Source organism: Talpa europaea (assembly GCF_964194135.1).
Source record: "Talpa europaea genome assembly, chromosome: 3".
Classification (NCBI taxonomy): domain Eukaryota; kingdom Metazoa; phylum Chordata; class Mammalia; order Eulipotyphla; family Talpidae; genus Talpa; species Talpa europaea.
The window spans coordinates 103,127,864-103,148,319 of NC_140069.1; the positions used below are offsets into that span (position 1 = coordinate 103,127,864).

The following is a 20,456-nucleotide window of genomic DNA, read 5'->3' on the forward strand; positions in this document are numbered from 1 at the left end:
CCCCTGTGCTGGGAAGTCAGGGTGCTGGCAGGGAACTGTGGTAAAGAATGGACATGTGATGCAATCTAGTCTCTCCCCCAGATTGCTGGCAGGACATCCTTTTCCCTTCCCATCCTGACCAGCTTGTCCCCTTTTATTTGACATCTTAAGGTTATCGTAAGGTTGTTGAGTCCCCAGGAGCTGGCTATGTGTCTGGAAAAAGAACACATTCCTGTGCTTCCCATGCTTAACCATTTCATTCCAATGTGGTAAAAAAGTCTCAAATTTGGGAAAGTGTCACACATGTACACATATTCATACACACACACACACACACACACCCACACTGATATGTACAACTTAGATTTACCCAGATTACTGTTGTTGATTATTTAATCATCTCCTAGCCAGTATCCGTTTCTATATTTGCTTCTCTACAATCTATTTCAACACACAAGCTGGAGGGATTCTATCAAAACTTAGATCAGATCTTGTCTTTCTTCTGCTCAAAACCCAATTCAGAATAAAAACCTGAGCTCTTTTGATGGCCGTCTTTATAGTTGTAGTTGGGCTCATGAGGCCTTCTTTTTCTCTCTACTCCCCTCAGGCATCCTTGTTTCATAAGCACTCAGGCTCCACATTGCCTCAGGACATTTGCACTTGATTTTTTTCTCTGCCTGGATTGCTCTTCCTCTGTGACCCACCCTCTCTTCAGGTATTTCCTGACACATTACTATCCAAGCAACTGTTATGGTCTGAATATGTTGAAATACTCATGTGAGAGTTAACATTTCCCTCCCCCTTTTATATGTTGAAATCCTAACTCCCAGTGTGAAGGTATTAGAGATGGGGACTTTGGAGAGGATTAGAGCCTTTCAAAAACAGACACTTGTCCTTTCTGCTAGGAGGCTGCATTGTAAAGACAGCCTCTATGAACCAGGAAAGCAGGCCTTCACCACACACTGAGTCTGCTGGGACCTTATTTTTGGACTTCCAATCTCCAGAATTTTGTTGTTTTTAAGTCATCAGGCTATGGTATTCTGTTATAACAGTCTGGATGCACTTAAGACAGTGATCTCTGGGGCCTCCCCTGGTGGCGCAGCGGTTGAGCGCTGGGTTATGAGGCTGCCTGCAGCCTCTGCAGGGCCAGTTTGATCCCAAGCCACCGGTGAGGGTCCCACCAATAAAAAAATAAAAATGGCTTCATTACTTAGGAGATTCTTTAAAAAAAAAAAAAAAAAGACAGTGATCTCTGCTCCCATCAAAAGCCCTCCTCTAATTTCTTTCTATGATTTTTAACCATGTATTATGTATGCTTGGTATGTTTTCTCAGTATTTCTCAGTATCAATTCGCTTTTTATGTCTCTCTCTATTCCCTGCTCCTTTTACATCCTTTATCCAAGAGGGCACTATGCTAAATCTATAGTGTACTGTGCATTGGTACATGTTGCAAACTCAGTAACTATGTAATAATGAATAAATGGATTGATGAATGAACGAATTTTAACTCCTTGCCATTATTTTACCTGGATCTTCCTCCTGCAGGGGAATCTCTCTTTCTTGACTCTGTAATACCTACTACCTGTGATATACAATCTCTTACCCAAGTACAAATCTCTCATGTGCTCTTAATATTACACATCCATTACTGTGTCTTTGCAGGGGACCTGCAACATGCGGTCCCCTGGAGCAAGAATCATATGATTTCCAGCAGCTCATGTCACACAGCTTCTCAGTGAACTATTGCCTGTTCAAGGTGAAAAATGCTTTGAGACAATAACATGGCTTGAATAGGAAGTGTTGCAGGTGTGATACAATTCCTTCCTAAGTGAGATTGTGTGCCATCCTAGGGCACAAGATAATTTTAGATATCTACATAACTTTCTTGTTATACATTTGTTTGAATGTGCATGAGAGATTTAACAAGCACATCCAGCCCAGGATTTTGTGGATATTACTGCTTGGAAATGTTTTTAAAAATAAATTTATAAACATGTATGTTGGTTAAAGAAAATATAGAAGTAACAGTATAGGTATTATTGGCTGGATTGTCCACCCAAAATCTGTATGTTAATGTCCTAACCCCCAGTAAGCCACAATGTAACTGTATTCTGAGCAGGGCTATTCAAAGGTAATGAAGTTAAAAGTCATAGTGGGGGCAGTGGGTGGGGGTGGGCTAAGGCAATATGACCAATGCCCTTAGTGTCTTTATCAGAAGAGAAGGCACAAACATACATAGAGGGAAGACCATGTGAGGACAGAGAAGAAGGTAGCACCTGCAAGTTAAGAAAAGAGGCCTCATAAGGCCCGAACTGTTGACACCTAGATCCACTTTCAGTCTCTTATTTAAGCCACCCGGTCTTGGTACTTTGTATAGGCTCACTTTGCATAGGTAATGTGCAGAAGGGGGAACAATTGTGAAGGTGTGCCCGAGTGACTGAGTTTGGGGATGCTGGGCTAGCTGGAATCCGACATTTGCTGGTTCTATCTGTGTGATCTTTAGCAAAATCTTAATCTTTCCGAAGCTCAATGTCTTCTTTTAAAGAATGGGCCAATAGCAGCAACCTTGCCTGGAAGTTGTAGGAACAGAGATGTGATCCTATGTGAGAAGTTCTTGGTGCTAACAACCCGCAGTCTCATTATGGGAAAGCAGGTGCCGAAGGACTTCTTTAATTTCGGCGTCAAACTGGCCAGAATCCTGGGTCACCTTACCCCACACAGTTCAGGCCAGCGAAGGGCTGTCCAGGCCAGTCATGGGCAGTTAACCTGGGTGAACCCAGAAAGCTGTGGCGCTGCAGGTGACTTCTGGGAAAAGGTGTAAGGGATTCTTTCCATTTCACATCTCGGGAAATGGAGATCCAGATTGGAGCGGTGACTGGTGTTGGCCACCCAGATGGACAGGGCCAGAGCCGAGACCCAAGGCCGGAGCCCACGGGTGCCCTGGGCTTCCACCTCGAGGGTGCTGCTCAAGTTCTCAGCAGCGAGTTTAAAGCACGCTCCTCCCCTTTCCTCCCGCCTCCCCAGCTCGCAGGCTCCCCGGGAAGGGGAGGAGTCTCGCCGGCTCCGAGGACTCCGTCGCCACGGCAACGCGGCCATACTGGCCCCAACGGATCCAGGGGCCCGGGACTGCGGCTGGCCGCGGTCTCGTGGGCAGAGCCGGCAGCATGGACAGCCTTTTCGTGGAGGAGGTGGCCGCCTCCCTGGTCAGGGAGTTCCTCAGCAGAAAGGTACGTCTTGCCTCCTCCCCAGCTCTGGGCAGGTCTCTAGTTTGGAGAAGAGGGAGGTGCGATCTGGGGGTTCCTCGGCAACCTCTGCACCTTCGGGGAGGGAGACTTTCCCCCCTGTCGGCTGCCCGCCCAAGAGATGACCGACCAAAGCGCCACTTTCGCGGGATGGGAAACTACATCTCCCAGGAGCCATTTCTGTGAGGGAGCACTTCCCGCGAAGAGCCGCAGGACCTGGGCCGCAGCCCTCGGGGGCTTCTGGGCTCCCGCTGCAGCTGGGGGGCTGCGGCAGGGGAGGGGGCTGGGCGGGTATGGCCCCCTCCCCAAGTTTTCTAAAGCACAGCTGAGTTCTTCCCAGCTTAGCAGCAGGCCTCAGTCCCGGCCTGGCTGGCCCTCTCCGTGACTAACCCATCCCAGGACTTCTATTCCACTAGGAATGAATCGGGCCCCCACCCCCACCCCCCGGAGGGGACCCAAAAGGCCGGAAAGAAAGTGCTTCGCAGTCAGATGCTTCAGTCAGGTTCCTCGGCAGTGGAAGTTCAGCCACTGCATTTGTTTTATGCAAGTTCTCTTGTCTTATCTCAGCAGAGTTTTCAAAGTACCCAAAAGTTGACAAAACTTAACTCTCATCTGCCCTGACAGTGGGGGACCCCGAGGATAGAGTGACAGAGGGGGTCCTTATGCGTGAGCATGTTGAGGGCATCCTTTGTTCCTCTTCCAGAGTGACTGGGGCCGGCTGGCCAGGTGCTGTGTGTTTTGTTTCCTTATGGTGTCATGTTGAGCAGGAGCTGTGGATTAAAACACAGAGAGAAACAAAATAAACAATTTTTTGAATGGGTGAATGGAAAGGGCTTTGGAATCAAATGGAGAGATTCCAATAGCTGCTACTAGCTGGCATTGTGAGCTTGGTATGTTACTTACCTCCTCAGTTTCCTTATCTATAAAACAGAATAATAGGACCAGTGTATGGGTGGCTCCCAAGCATTGCATCTGGCACATAGTAGGTGGTGCACACTGTCTCCTTCCCCATCTCTGTCCTTGCTTCTAAAGTACATCTTTGTTTGCTTTTTAACAATGGTTTTGTTTAAAATTTTTTTTAAAAAATGCATGTGGCTTCATTGTATCTGCTCAGTTTTTATGAGTAGTTGACCTTCTGTCACCAAGTCCTGGCTGCTTGTTGGATACAATGACACACCCTGTGAGGCTGACCACTGCCATCATTTCTTTTTACAGTCTCACTACCAAGGAAAACTCTCAGAGTTTCCTCCGCCTTTTCTTCCTTGAGTACAAATGATATCCAAAGTCCTCATGTGATCCAGGGGCCTGGGACTGCAGCTGGCAGCTCCTACAAATGACCCCAATATACCATCTAATCTCATTCCCAACTTCTCCCACTCGCGTTCCCCTGTCCCACCCATGGCCCACCCTGTCCCACTTTCTTCTAGGGGTCTTTCAGGGAACCCCAGTTGAAATGACCGACTCATCTTGTCTGTGACTGGTTCACTGATGCTCATGTTGTAGTTTATGTACCTACTTGCCTCACCTACTAGACAGGTCCACAGAGCTGAGACCTGCACTGGACAGACCTTGGCAATTGTCTGGTTCACTCGTCTCTTCTTCCTGCTTTTTTGTGGGCACATTAATGCCCTGAGAAGAGAAAGGAGTCGCCCATGGTCACTCAGAAAGTCAAGGAGTGCTGGGGCAGAGACCACATGCTTCCCACAGGCCTTGGTGCCAGACAGTAACCAGCAATCACAGCCAAGAAAGTTCTCATTTACAATGGGGGCACCTTTTGGTTGCCTGTTCATTTTCTCAAATACTCATAATAGCTCTGAAAGGCAAATATAATTAGTCTTTTCACATAAGACTCTCATGAGACTAGGAGGTGAAGAAACTTGCCCAGGGTGAGCAGGCCAGATCTTGTCATTCCCCTCCTCACAACCCTCTATTACAATTAGAATAAAATGCAAGGGAAGGCCTCACCAGGACCTGCCAGGTCTGGCTCCTGGCTCCCTTCCTCATCTTCCATGGTCCCCTCCTCTCTCTCCCCTATATCAAGCCCAGTTACATTGGCCTTCTTGAACACACCCCACATTATCTCCTCTCACAGAGAGTAAAGGCAGCCTCCTGGTGATGTCAGGGTCCACTGAGGTGACCCTGTGGTGCCCCAAGCCTCTAGGTTCATGGCCTTCTCCTGCTTGACCAGCCCCATCCTAACTGCAACACCCTTGCCCATGGTCATGTTCTAGGCTGGTCGGTATTGATAATGGAATTGTCAGGCCTAGTCTGTCAGCCAGGAACAGATCCCAGGCTGCAGGGCAGCGCTGAGCCCCAGCCACTAGACCCCCACGGGTTGTGTCTCACAAAGCCACAGCAGGAACTTCGCAGACGCTCAGGCAAGCAAGCGAGAAGAGGCAGGTTTGTTTAGAGAAAGAAAATGTTTATTGAGGAGAAAAAGAACAGAAAGTGGGACTCCCAGGGGCCTGGGAGGGGCAAGGAAGCCAAAGTGGAGTCGTGTCTCAGGGAATATATACCTTCTTTCCCTCATTATTCTAAAGCTCCACCAGTCTCTCTGTGATTGGTTAGTTCTCGGTTGTCTCACTTAATTTGCTACTGAGTGGGGGATCTTCACATTCCTTATCTAACAGCTTTCTCTTTCCCCATTTGTTGCATCTTTATCTTTATGGCCCAGTCCTCTGGATGGGCATCCCTGCATTGAAGTTAAACAGCTGCCCTTCTAAGTTGTCCATAAATTAAACCACTCTCCATTTCTCCAATCTCTGCCTCCCTTTACCACCTGAAGGAAACCAGGACCAGCTTTAACAATGTTGTCCTTGGTCCTGAGATGTTTGTTTTTCCTAGTGGAATGGGTTACATTCCCTTGGTTGTCCTTATCTCTGAAGCCTCCCTAAATTCTTCAGAGGTCCCCTCCTGCACTGTCCCTAAAACTGCATAATTCCTAGCTTGCCCTGTGTCTCAGTATCAGTATTGCAGCCTTTCCCTGATCTCAGGTCCAAGCACCCCACCCGTCCTCACTTCCATCTCACCCCACACAGGAGCCGCATATACACTGATTTCAGACTCACCTCTCCAGCCACTGTTCTTGACACCTTATCACAGTCCTGCCACCTGGCTGTGCCCTCTCTTCACTTCTTACCTCATAGTAATCATACCCTCAACACCATGTTCTGCTCCCTCACCCTTCTCACCCTTCACCATATGCCCTTTATTTTTAAGTCAACTCAGCCCATTCCATGCCTGCCCTGGAGAGCTAAGTGGGACCAGGGAAAATGTTGACCGCTCCGCTCCAAATTCATGGCCACTCACCCCTGTGACTCCCAGGGATGCCTGCTCAGCTGGCTGTTCGTTCTCACTTCAAACCCAAAGATCCTTTCCCAGGCCTCCCTGGTTGTGCAGGGGTTAAAGACAGCGCTATCAAGCTATCACCAGCCACTACAGTGTGAATTGTGAGTTAGATCCCCAGCTGGCCACGGAGCAACCAACATGGTGCAGCAGACCTCTCCTGTCTCTCCTGCCACTCCCCTCAGCAGTGTATTTCAGTGGATCTGCCTGTTCTGCTCCCCACTCTTTCTGGTGAATCATCTCACTCCCCCACTCTGGCTTATACCCCAGTTCTTGTATGCATAAATAAATAAATCTAAAAAAAAGGAATTAAACGAACAACAAAAACCAAAAATCCTTTCCCATCTAGTTTTACTGAGCAAATAGAAGCAGCCATGAGAAATCTCCTACAGGCTTCCCCCACCACACCCCCTAGCCTTACTGGGCCTTAGTCATTTACCTGCCCTCCTTTCTTATGGTGATTTCTTAATGTGCTTGAGTAAGACCCACCCTTCCTCTGGATGTCCCCTTCTGTGTGCACTATTGCAGTTACCATCATCTCTCTTGCACATAGGTTTGCCTTCTCTACTGGGTTATCTTACCAACATATACACATGTTCCTACAGAGTGCCAAACCCTGGACCTCCAAGCCCCTCCAGCTACTGGTCCATTTTTCCTCTCCTTTTTATTGCAAAGCCCCATGAAAGTGCCATGTGCTTCTAATTCTTTTCCCTCCTTTGTCAAATTCATCCTCGTTAGGCTTTTGTCCTCACCAATTCTTGGGAACAACTTGTCACATTCATCAAGGACCTCTGATTTTCAGTTCTTATATTCTCTGTTCTAACAATTATGTTTGACACAGTTAATTATGTCTTTCTTCATGGAAATTTATTCCCCTTGGCTTCTGGAGACTACCTCCTCCTGGGTTTTCTCTTTTACTTCTGTCACTACTGAGGTTCTTTGCTGCTCTGTTTATTCCCCTGAGCATTGCATGCTGGGGAACTCAAAGACTCAGTCTCAGTCTCTGACCCTCTTCTCGTCTCCATTCATTTTCCAGGTGCCTCTGCCAGTTTTGTGGATTCCAATACCTTCGATATGCTGATAATTCTCAAATGTCTGTCTCTAGCCAAGCCCTCTCCCTGAACTTTTTACATTCTTTCCAACTGCCTATTTTACATTTCCACTTGGATATCTAATAAGCATCTTAACATAACACATCCCTACTCAATTCCTGATTTCCTCTATCTCCTTTCCTGCAATTTTCCCCATTTCAATAAGTAGCATCACCATCTTCCTGCTTGCTTGGGCCAAAACCTTTGGAATCAGTCCTTATTTTCTTCCTTTTTTGAGCCCTACACCCAGCCCATTAGTTAATCTGTTGGCTTTATCATCAGAGCACATAGAGAATGTAGCCACTTCTTTTTTATTTATTTATTTTATAGAGGCATGTTTTATTTATTTATTTGTTTTGTTTATACAAGCACTGGGTACAGTCAGAAGTGAAGCGCGGGAGGGTGAGAGAATTTACCAGAGCCAGAGCGAGGAGCAGAGCAGGCAGAAGGACTGAAGTACACTGCTGTAGTGTAGCAGCGGGCGGCAGGAGAGGTCTCCGCGCCATGTGGGACCCTCCTCCGGTGGCCGGGGAGCAGCCGGGGATCGAACCGGTGCCGCAGAGGCCGCGGGCAGCTTCGCAACCCAACGCTCAACTGCTGCGCCACCGGGGAGGCCCATAGCCACTTCTTTCCAGTCTGCTCTAACCACCTTGGTCCAAGCCACCTTTCTCTTTCATGTGTGTTGTTCAATAGCCTCCTAACTGGTTTCTGGTTAATGCCCTACCTCCTATAATCTGTTCTCAACCTAACAGCCAAGTCATCCTTCATAAATATGTCAGTCCGGTATGTTCCTCTTTTCAAATTCTCCAGTAGCTCCTTTCATTTATTTCATAAAAAGTGACATTCCTGTCTCTTTCCCCTGGTCACATGACTCTAGTTGCACTGGTCTCCTTGCAACTTTGTACTTGCTGTGCCTTGCCTAGAACATTCTTCCTCAAGCGCCTGCATGACCTGCTCCCTTACTTTCCTCATGTCTGTGCTCTAATGTCACCTAATCATGAAGCATTTCCCGACCATCTTTTATAAAGTAGCAGCTCTTCCCCACAACTCCTCCTTGCCCTCTCTGTTTCCTACTCTGCTATGTATTTTTTTCACACAGCACATGATCTTCTAGAACATAAACTTCATGTGTACCAGAACTTTAATGTGTTTACTCCTCTGCCTATAGCAGCTGAACTAATGAATGAGTGGTTCATGGCTTTCATTTCATAGATGTGAAAACCAGAAGACAGGATGGAGCACATGGATGATAAGAACTAACTATCTAAAATAGTGTCCTTCATCTTTGTCTCCATTCTTCCTGTTTATTTATCTCCACAGTAGTGGCTATTAGCAGCTGCCATGCTGTCCATTTACTGCTTTATGTGTTGCTTCCCCAACAGAATGGCAGCTCCATGAAGGTGGAGCCTGCCCTCATTCCTTTTGTATCTCTTCCATCCAGAACAGCCTGGCTTATAGTAGATGCACAATAAATTTTTGTTGAGTGAATGAAGACCAAGTGGGTCACATGGGACCAGTGACTGGCTGATTCCTCATCCAATTCTGTAGTAATGTTCAAATGCAAGTGTGAACCATAATCCCAGAGAGTTTGTTAACTGGTCTGAACTGTTGGCAGAAATAGTTATCCATTAGAGAGGAATTCTCATTATAGAAGTTCCCACATTACTTTGATTGAAGGGAAGGCCATGGTGAAGCCTAGATGAAACATAGGTGCTCGCTCTTGAACTCTCTTCCAATCAATTCTCTAATGCACCCAGGCATGTCCTGTCTTTTCCCCAAGATATACGCCCATTTCTTTCTGTTCCTTTTCCTTAGATTTCATTTGTATTGTCTTTGGTTCAAGGTTGTGTTCAAGGCTCTTTTTTCACAAATTCTTCTTGCTTAAATTCGTGGCAGACAGCAGGTATTGTCTTGTTTTCCCAGCATTGAGAACCTGTAAGATTCTGAAAACAAAGTGTAGGAGAGAGGTTGAGACTCGTACAGCACTGGGGTCTGGGATCCATCAGGAGCACGGCTCTCCATCAGCACAGGGCTGAGCTGTTTGTGAGGCATCGCCTCATCCTCCGGCCACGCGGTGATCACCATAGTCCTGAGAGGTGGGCAGAGAGCAGCTGCTGTGGTTGTTTTTCAAATGAAGAAGTCAAGCTCTTAGGGGAACAGGACTTCCCATTGCCAGAGTGTGTCTTAGCTGGGCCTTCTGGGACTTCAGGCTGGATGATGGAAAGCAGCTTCGCTGGGAACTCTCAAATGTTTACCAAGTGCTTCCTATGGGCCCATGTCCCGACCTGCTGACCTCACAGTCTGAGAGGGTTAGAAATCTCATTCTGTAATTCCACAGTTACCTTGGACAAATCAGCCCAGGCTCCCCATTTGAGAAAAGGAGGGAATTAATAATGGCCTTTTGTTTATGTTTTTCCTTTTGTTTTTAAACCTTCACATTCTGTGGCCCCAGATTGGACTACTCATACTTAACACGTTGTCTGATGATGTAGTAAATAATCAGTATGTACTTTGGGGTTATATAGTTGGCTGAAGAATGAATGAATATGTGAATGAATGAAGCTACCACTCTGGCTTAATTGCTCTTAATTGTTAGGAAGACAGAATATTCTAATTCAGTTTAAGAATGGGCTCTGAGGCAGATGTTGCTTTGTAGTCCACTTTCCCTATCTAATAAAGTGGACCTATGGCTCCAGCCTTAGCATACCCCTCCAGGTTGTTGTAAGACTTAGAATAAAAACGTGAAGATGACGTCAAGTATAAAGGTTACGTAAAAGCAAATTCCTAGTTCAGGTTTTGGTTCACAATCACCTTGTGAGGAAGGCAAGATAAGGCTGATCATAATGAGCATCAATAGTCTTTTGTGTATACTTTGCGTCAGGCAACAGAAGGTTTTAATTTAAAAGAGTAAATAATGATTCAGATTTCTCCCCTCAGGGTTTAAAGAAGACGTGTGTGACCATGGACCAGGAGCGCCCACGCTCTGACCTCAGCATAAACAGCAGAAACGATCTCCGTAAGGTTTTGCATCTTGAGTTTCTCTACAAGGAGAACAAGGTAGAGGCTTTGAAGGTGTGCTGTGAAGTTCTGGAACAGAGTTTGGCCATGTCAGAGCCCGCTAGGGGCCCTGTCGGGCCTTTAGCAACTGGTGGCGGGAGGCTTGCCCTACCTGTGGTCAGGGAGAAGCAGACCTAGCCAAGCTTGGACAAATCCCAAGCGTGAGTCTGGTTTCCACCCTCTGCTGGCGCGGCCACCCCAAGCGCAGTGTCTGTGAGGCTCGTTTTGAACCCCAACCTGTTAACGGTTATTCCCTGGGCTCCCTCCTCCTCCACGAGGTTATTTTTAGTCAGACTGTACTTAAGAATATAGTATTCAGTTATACTAAAATTTTCCATTCCCTACTGTGTAAGATTTTCCTTCTTCAGTTCTGAGTAATACCTTATTCTTAAGTCTCCTGTGACATATAATTCAGGCAGAAGCCAGGCTTGGTTTCAGCCTACCCAGGTGTGCTGGGATTGAGCTAGCAAATGGAACCCAACTTCCTCAGACTTGATCCTCCCCACCTGCTGTTACAAGCTTTCCTGGCTCCCTGTAGTTTCCTTTGTTGGCTTATCATGCTTATGATAGATTATTTGTGTATTTGTTGAATTAGTGTCTGCCTCCTCTACAACCTTGAACGTAGCAAGAGGCCAGAGATTGCTTCTCTTTTGTTCACTGTTGTATCCTCATACTTAACACGTTGTCTGATGATGTAGTAAATAATCAGTATGTACTTTGGGGTTATATAGTTGGCTGAAGAATGAATGAATATGTGAATGAATGAAGCTACCACTCTGGCTTAATTGCTCTTAATTGTTAGGAAGACAGAATATTCTAATTCAGTTTAAGAATGGGCTCTGAGGCAGATGTTGCTTTGTGGAAGGGCGTAATGTCAGAGTTTGGAAGGACCTAGTGTTCATGAAGTTCAGTATTTATCACATTTAAAAAAAGCAATAAAATAATTATCTCATGTGGAAGTCCAGTGTGCGAAAAAGAAGTAAAGCTGGACTGTTCGAAGTGACATGAGGAGGTCCTCCCTCTTGACTTCTGGGGCAGCCCCTCAGGGGCTAGCTAAGCAGCTTTTACACTGCTGGTAGAATGGGGTCCCCAGTACAGGGACAGTAGCCAGGGAAAAGTGGCTTGTTTAAGGTTCCACAGTTACCAAACAAGGATGAGGCTAGAACCAAATCTTCCCAATCCTCTCCTAGCAATGGTAGTCATGCATATTTAAATCATAACATTATTCTCAGGTGAAATCTTAGCAGACTGGTGTATGGGGTGAGACGCTACCTAGCCCTCCAGGGCTAGGATGTTTCTGCAACTCCAGGAGGAACCTCAAAACAGCTTGAAAACCGCTTTTGTGTACATTATAGCTTAGGGAGGAATTTAGGCCAGATTTCTCTTAATAAAGTAAATGAAAGATAGAATTTCAGATAAGCTTATAAATCTCAGCCAACTGCATCAACCTACAGGAACACTCAAGTTGCCAGAAGTTTTTGTACTCCTCTTTGAGGAGAAAAGGGTAATGGCAGCCGGGTGAAGTTCAGTCAGAAGCTCAGTGAGGACGTCAAGTAGATCCTGTTGTCATCCTTTGGTCCTCGAGACACTTGCACCCCTCCATGTCTGCATGCACTCCGCTGAAGTCCTGTGGAAAGAAGACCATTGTCCCAGGCAGTTGATAGTCAGCACCCCACAATTTGCTGCATTTTAACACGAGAATGGACTGCACATCAGAGAGACAGTTAACCAGAAAACTTTAGTTAACCATTCTCGTATGGTAGGATTTTTATGTAAATGCAGCTTTATAGAATTGCACAGAAATATCTTTGCCATTCAAGTTATTTTTATTTCTTTACCATAAGATAGTTTCCCAAAGGTAACTATTATCTTAAAATATTTAAGATATTTTCATTAGATCTTGATAAATGCCCTGATTATTTGATTTATGCTGTTATATAATGAATTGGAGATTATATTTTATAAAAAGCATATTTATTAATCTATCAACTATATAATAATTTTGATTATCACTCATCATAAACCTCACATGATTCTGGAAAAACCCTGCAATTTCATGTTAATTCCAGTGACTTGTTTTTCCTCATTAAGTATACGATAGACAGAAATGCATATGTGTAAAACTGAGGTCTTGAAAAATTGTGTGTAGATTCACATAAAGCCTGGTCTATTATGAGCAAAGTGATATGAAAAGCCACAAGGTAATTCAGGTAATCCAGCAATCTGAATCTTTCTTATATTGAAATAAACACAATAACTGATATAAATTATATAACATCTTTCCCCCACATGTAGTTCTTCTAAGTTTAGACTTAGGCAAAGTATATTTTTGGGGTCCTATGCTAAAAAAAAAACAAAACAAACAAAAAACAACTCCATTATTTTAATTGCTGGATAAATCTGTTGAATTTGGTGCTAACACGTTTGGCTCTGTGTCTTGGGCCAAGTTTTGCTGCTTATATTAAGGAATAGGAAGGGGAAGGACTGGCATGCCCAGGGGTTCGCTCTGTGCCATGTTCTCTGTGAGGTGCCTTCGCAATCTGTTTGCAATCTCACCAAATGCCCCTGGTCTGACCTGGGTGTTCCTGTGCAAGTGGGGTGGGAACTGCCTCAGGACATGGCCTGATCTCTGAGGTAAGCTTGCTGTTTAAATCACTGTGTCTGCCCAACACAATGACTTAGGGGAATTTTAAAAAGAAATAAGGACTCTAATCCTTGTGATTCTGACTTTGTAAGAGTCAGTTGGCCGGGTCTCCTGTGTTTAAAAAAAAAGTCTCCAAAAGTAATATTTGGTGCAGTAAGGATGAGAAATACTAGTATAATTTTCGTCCAGAGTCTACTAACGAAGAATTTCATTTTATCTCTATCTTCTCAAAAAGCTTAGGGTAAACTGAGTCAACCCTGACTGCCACTCTATGCTCTTTGCAATAACTTTCTGCTATGCTGTCTCTGTAATCCCTAGTGTTCAATGTTAAATGTGGAGTAACAATCTCTAAAGGTTGAATTTTTTTAATGAAAAGGTACATATTTTATAAAGTTATTCCTAGGACAATAAGTCAAGAGGAAATTTGCTTGGGTAATTCTCTATTGCTATCACACTTTATTACAATTGTTCATTGAACTGACCGATGTGCTAATTCTTTTAGGGTAGAGATTTTAACTTCCTCTCTTTGTTGCTACCTAACAGGATCTGATGTATAATAGGCAGTTAATGAACATTTCCTGAAAGAATGTATGAATGAATGAGAAATTGATAAACTTTATCAAAGTTTGGAATAGCCATCTTTCTCATTTCCTCAAGCTGTACACACAATTAATGATTTTTTTTCCTCCCAATGATAGGCAAAGGAAAATCCTCTGAAAACAAACCTTGAACTTATTACCAGATATTTTCTGGATCACTTTGAAAATACTGCTAATAATTTCACTCAAGAAACAACAATCCCTGCACTATCAATTCCAAAGAAAAATAACAAATTGCCATTGAGGTGCTCAGAGACCACACTGGTAAATATATATGACCTTGCAAATGAAGATGCAGGATGGAGAGCATCATTGTCAGAAACAAGCAAATCCAGGTATCTCTTCTTATTTACACTGTGGATTAATTTCCTATTGCTGCTGTAATTAATTACTATAAACTTAGTAGCTATAACAGTCAAAATTTTCCAGGAAAACAAAATCAATGGGGGCCAATAGAAAATTTTATATGTATATGTATGTGTGTGTGTGTGTATGTACATATGTAAGTGTATATAAGTATATGTATACATATAAATATTTGTAATTTTAAGGAATTGGCTCATGCAATTGTTGGGGCTGGCAAGTCTGAATTCTGTAGGGAAGACAAGCATCCTGGAAGCTCGGGTAGAATTTCTATGTTAGTCTTGAGGCAGAAACTTCTCTGGGAAACCTTAGGTTTTGCTCTTTAGGCCTTCATTTGTTTGCAGGAGGCCCACTCATATTAACTAGGGTAATCGCCTTTATTTTTTACGGTCAGCTGATTTTAGATGTTAATCACATCCAGAAAATAGCTTGTGGCAACATCTACTCTGATGTTTTATCTGACAACTGGGACCACAGCCTAACCTAGCTGACAGATAAAAATTAACCATCATGGTGTCCTAAACAACACAAATTTGTTGTCTTACAGTTCTAGAGATCAGAAGTCCAATAGCAGTTTCACTGGGCTAATGAAAGGTGTCAGTAGAGCTGGTTCCTTTTAGAGACTTTGAGGGGAGAATCTGTTTTCTTTCTTTTTTTTACTTCTAGAATCTGCCTATATTACTTGGCTTGTGGCTGCTTTATCCATCTTCAGAGCATATCACTACAACATCTACTTCTGTGTCATATCTACTACTACCGACTCTGGTCTTCCTTCCTCTCTCACAAGGACCCTGTGATTCTGCTTCCCCCTCCCCACCCAGATAATAATCCAGGATAATCTCTTCATCTCAAAATCTTTAACTTAATCATATCTGTAAAAGTCCTATTTGCCATGTAAGTGTTTATAGGTTCAGGGATCAGGACTGGACATCTCTGGGGGCCATGATTCAACCTCCCAACTGTGCTTTCAAAACCTCTGGTGTGAGGCCCTGTGTTTTCCCCTAGAGGCCATGAGATGGAGGATAAATATGATTAAAAATGTTTATTTTATTTATTTTATTATTTATTTTTTTAAGGATTTATTTATTTATGCATACAAGAATGGGGTTTCAGGCCAGAGGTGTTTGGGGTGAGAGGATTCACCAGAGACAGAGTGGGGAACAGAACAGGTACACTGCTGAGGGGAGCAGCGGGCGAGCGAGGAGAGGTCTGCTGCGCCATGTGGGTATCTCCCTGGCTGGGGATCGAACTCGTGCTGCAGTGGCTGTGGTGAGCTCCATAGGTTGCATCTCAACCCCTTGCACCACCAGGGAGACCCTAAAAATGTTTATTTTAAAATCCCTGATTTGTAAGATTTAAGGGATTGCTTTGCTTGAGTGTTCTTAGAAAACAGCATTATATAATTCTAAAAGGCAGTGAAACACAGTAGAGATGGAAAAATGTGAAAAATAAGGTCTTTTAGAACTTGAAAAAGAAAATGGATAGGTATTCTTGATTGAACTTCTATTAGTTGGAAGACATTTATGTTAAATTAAAACCTTAATATGCTGCATGTAGTCACCAATAACGAACCTAACTTCCTGGGAATGGGTATTTTCTACCAGCATTTCCTTTCCTGAGGGCAGCCAAAGCTTAACGTCTGGGTGTCAAGTTGCCAAAAGATGGGGACCAGTAGAACATATTCACTCAAAACAAAAGCTATAAAAGATGAGGGTTAGGGCCTCCCCTGGTGGTGCAGGCAGTTGAGTGCAGCGCTGTGAAGCTGTCCCCAGCCTCTACAGCGCTGGTTTGATCGGGGCCTGGCAGGCAGACAGAACAGTCAGTTTGCCTGCTCTGTCTCTGGTGAATCTTCTCACTCTCCCACAAATCTGGCCAGTACTACCCCGGTTCTTGTGTAAATAAATAAATAAATCTTTTAAAAAAAAAAAAGATGTGGTTATATGAAAAAGGTGGTCCCTCCTTCAAAGACACTTATTGCCTGACAGGTAAATTAATATTCTGAAACAATAAAAGACACAGAACTGCTATAACTGAAACTTCTGCATCCTATCCAGTTGCTCTACAAACTTGGGTATTAACTTGGACTGCTTGTCTATCTTTTTTTCTTTCATGTTTGAGTGCTTAATGATGATAGATTCCCCATTTTCTCTGTCCCAGTGGCAATGGACTCAGGTCACCCTGTCTTTCCCTGGCTAACTCCCAGGGCCTCTTCTCTAGTCTTGAGGCCTCTAGTGATCCTTTCCTGGAACCCACCCTTGACCCAAGTTGTGTAGACTTTCTGCAAAACAATTCTGGCCATGTTGCTCCCTTGCTGAAAGGTCTTAAGACACTCCCTGGAGTTTTCAAAATTAAGTCCAAATTCCTTATGATAACTTGCAAAATGCGTTACTCACCTGGGCAGATCCTGCTTTTGCAGATCTGTGTGTTGGTGCCTGGGGCCTCCCCCTGGTCACCTCCTGCCTACCCTTTCTTTCAGGTGCAGCTGCTGCCTTCTCTAGAAGCCCTTCTAGGTTTCCCCAGGCTGATTCCAGGCCTTTCCTCTACTTGATATGCCTCCATCATAGCCCATGTAACCACTTCTCTCATGTGGGACCCAGTGTTTGGTAAGCAGCTTGGCACAGAGTAGGTGTCAATGCCAGAGGTCAATGATAGGAAGTAACCCCACCTGTGTCAGAGAGGTTATCTGAGTGATCACGGGTAAGATTCCGCTTTACCTGGGTCTCTTGCTCTGTCTCTGGTTTTTCCTTGTCTTGTTCTTTTTCATTCCTTTCTTGCTCTTTCTGTCTCTCACCCACTAGTGTTCTCTTTCTCTCTCTCTCTCTCTCTCTCTCTCTCTCTCTCTCACACACACACACACACACACACACACACACACACACACCCTATCTTTCTCTTACTCTTTTTCTTTTGTTTAGTGCCAAGCAATCCAAGAAGTGAAGCCACTGGCATGCCTCACTCTACTGAACCTTAGCAGTGGGGAATGCCAAGTTTACCTACTACTCTCTGCGGAGTGCAGAAAGGCTGAAATCCACACATCTCATGACTGTATTGAAGGCTACAGGTTTCCTTTATTACTTGGGTTTCAAAGAAGCAAGGTTGTTATTTCTATTGAGAAGTTGAAGGATCCTGTCATGGGTCCTCAACTTTGATTTTGTATCTTGTTCCCTGGTCTTGTTTTGGAGGCCAGACCTGCCCTGATGTGAAAATATTTTCTCTTCCTTGCTTTTAATTGTAAAGCACCGGGTAATTAGCTATTACTGTGGATTTTGAATGAGCTTGCCATGAGTGATTTTGACTGTGGAATTTAGTACCATTTTTAGTAACTTCATTTGAAGACTGTTGTAATGGAAATATCCTTCTTTGCAGACCTGACAATCATGATGGGGATGTACTTGGTAATTTCGTATCATCTAAAAGACCCCTCCAAAAAAGTAAGCCCATGCAGAGTGTCCTGGGTGAAAGTCCCCCCTTGGCCCCTGCATGGGAGAAGATGGACAAGCCTCAGTCATCCGAGCTCTCCTTAGACACGAAGAAGATGGGAGAGAAGATCAGGCCCAAGTCTGGCCTGATTGTCCGCGGCATGATGGCCGGGCCCATTGCCAGCTCCCCACAGGTGAGGTTATTGCTCTTGCTGTTTCTAATGAGTAGAAAAGGAGAAATTATAGTTTCATTTGTTTTTCTTTTAGAAAAGCATTCTAAAAATTTAATGTTGTTTAGTGTTCCTTAAGGAGGGATTGTGTTAGGGTCCCATTAGGTGGGGAGACTAAATCAAATGAGAGAATGAATGTAAAAGGAGTTTGTAAAATAACAACAAAAACAACCAGAAAAACAGAGGCAATTCAAACACAAAACTCAAAGTGTAGTATCCATCAAGTTCAGGAGCCTGAACAAACCAGACGCAGATCATCTGTGTCCATGCTCGGCCACCTCCACTCTCATGTGCTGCATGTTTAGCCATGGACTGGGCTGGAGACGCTAGCACTGCTCTCCCAATTGTTTTGGAATTGGGACAGAAGGAAGTGACCATCTCCCTATCTCTACCTACGTCTCCTGAGATTTTTCATCAAGGTCTTTTTCCCTTGGCTGTGATCTCATCTGTAAGACCAGGTGTCAAAAGCTCCTTTGAGGACTGGGGTGTCAGAGCTCTGAAGTGGTCACGCAGTCTTGGTGTCCGGATCAAGGGACATGAGGGTCTGCTCTCCTCTGGGTGGTTCAGGCCACTCCTTGACCTCTTGATTTATAAGCTGGACGATGCCCAGAAGAAAGGAACTGGGAAGGTGAAGAGTTTAGGGGAAAAGGAAAGGTAGGAGAATGTTTATGCCTGAGAAAAAGCTGTGGGAAGTGGGATAGAACGTAAAACATTTCTTCATATGTGGAGGTAGGAATAGGTTAGCCACAGGAGGGCATGTATGTGGCTTTTGGGCTAGTACCCCTGATGCCACCATGCCTGTGGCAGATACTGCGCATTGATCTCAGTGCTCTTTCTCCTGTCAAGCCCGGATGTGACGTCAGAACCTCCTGGTCATCCTAGGTAGTTTCTTCCAATGGATGGGTTGGAGTGGTGGGAGACATGAACCCTGCCTGCCATCCTGAGTGTGGGTCTAAGCTCCCAGAGAACAGGGACTCCTCCGTATGCATATAGAGCGGGGCGTGTGGCCCTGTGTTGGCCTGGTGCTAGAGACTTGCCTGGTGGTTCCGGAGGGCACGACTGGGATCACACTTTGAGAAATGGTACATGAATGCGAGGTTTCTGTCTGACCTTAGCATACTAATCAAGTGTGTGCAGCTGAGAGCCCCCTCATAAGTGAGGAGTGAGGAAGATGATGTGGATCTGCTGTACGGCCAAGAGACAGCTGAAAATTCTCCTTTCAGTAACTGTTTCAGGAGGTGTGGTTGTTTGAATCCTGTGATTCAAGATTCAGGACATTGAAGGATGGGTTGTTCTAGTATTTTCTCAAGTTTTCTGGAAGGTATTTAGTAGGTCTTTGAGTACATTGGTCATACTTATTGGTTGCTCAAGAGAAATGAGCAAGGTCTGCTAAGGATTTCATCATTTTTACTATTAGAGCAACTCTGCCCTTATGAGGGATGAATAAAAGGCAGGGTTTCCTGCCCTTGGCTGCAAGATTGAGTCTCTGGAAATGGTGACTAATGTTTTCCTCAGGGGATGCCCTGGGTGGCTGGCTTTTGCAGGAGGTTTATAGTACCTAGTAATTTCCACTAGGGGAGAACAACAGAATTAGCTGTTCATATTCTAGCATAGGTTTTACCATTTGGCTTTGGATTATTTTCTGGAAATACTGAAAGGTCCAGAAATTAAACCCAGGAGAAGTCCAGCGAGTCTATTTTTGTTTCCTCCCTCTCCACTGCCTGACCAGAGGTTGCTATCAACGTGAGTTTCCATTTAATCAGTTAATCATTGATACTAGGAGATGGCATTTCAGCTGACTCCTTTGGAATGCCTTCACTTCAAAACTAAGCAAATTTTGAGCTAAGGTCAGTGAGCTCTTAGCTCTGTGGACACCAGACATGAGTCAAGAAGGGCCTCTGGCATTCCAGGTCTGCCAGCAGGAGGCGTTAAGGCATCAGTTGGTAGGGACGGGGCAAATACACAGCAGTAGCTAACAGTTGACTGCTCTGATGGGCCGACACTTGTGTTAGTGCTTTGCACACATCTCTCATTAAATCCTTACCGTAATATTGGGAAGACAGGTAATGCATGTCCGTGGTTCCACATCCAAAATCTTTGGGCCAGATGTGTTTTGGAATTTAGAATTTCTTTTTTAATTTCAGAAAGGAAATGCATTGCATAAACCACATACCATGTGGGTTTTGGGGTAGCAACCCACACGCAAAAACATTAACATTTCTGCAATTAAACATATACATATTCACACTTAAAATGACCAAGCAATCTTGTAACAGTTAAAAAGAACTTGTCAAGGATTCCAAAAGAAACGTTCCTTTTGGGAGAGATTTAGAAATTACACACAGTGGATTGTGGACACATTATATGATGGGGAGGGAAGTGACGGACACAGAAGTTCAGTGACTTGCTCTCAGAGACCATCTGACAGGTGGTCATTCAGGGATTGGAACGCAGGTCTGGAGCTCCAGCTTCACCTACTCCTGGAAC

General features: G+C 44.5%; 1 protein-coding gene across 1 annotated transcript in view; it reads left to right on the top strand.

The window, feature by feature from the left end:
- Positions 1–3,057: 3,057 nt before the first annotated feature.
- Positions 3,058–20,456, top strand: part of MINDY4 (MINDY lysine 48 deubiquitinase 4) — a gene marked incomplete at its 3' end in the record, with an annotated part of 99,061 nt that continues 81,662 nt past the window's right edge. Inside the window, exons 1-4 of the mRNA XM_084229899.1 lie at positions 3,058–3,206; positions 10,595–10,714; positions 14,057–14,292; positions 17,687–17,933. Of these exons, the coding sequence (XP_084086025.1) occupies positions 3,144–3,206; positions 10,595–10,714; positions 14,057–14,292; positions 17,687–17,933 (666 nt within the window). The 5' untranslated portion in view covers positions 3,058–3,143. The remainder of the gene's footprint in view (positions 3,207–10,594; positions 10,715–14,056; positions 14,293–17,686; positions 17,934–20,456) is intronic.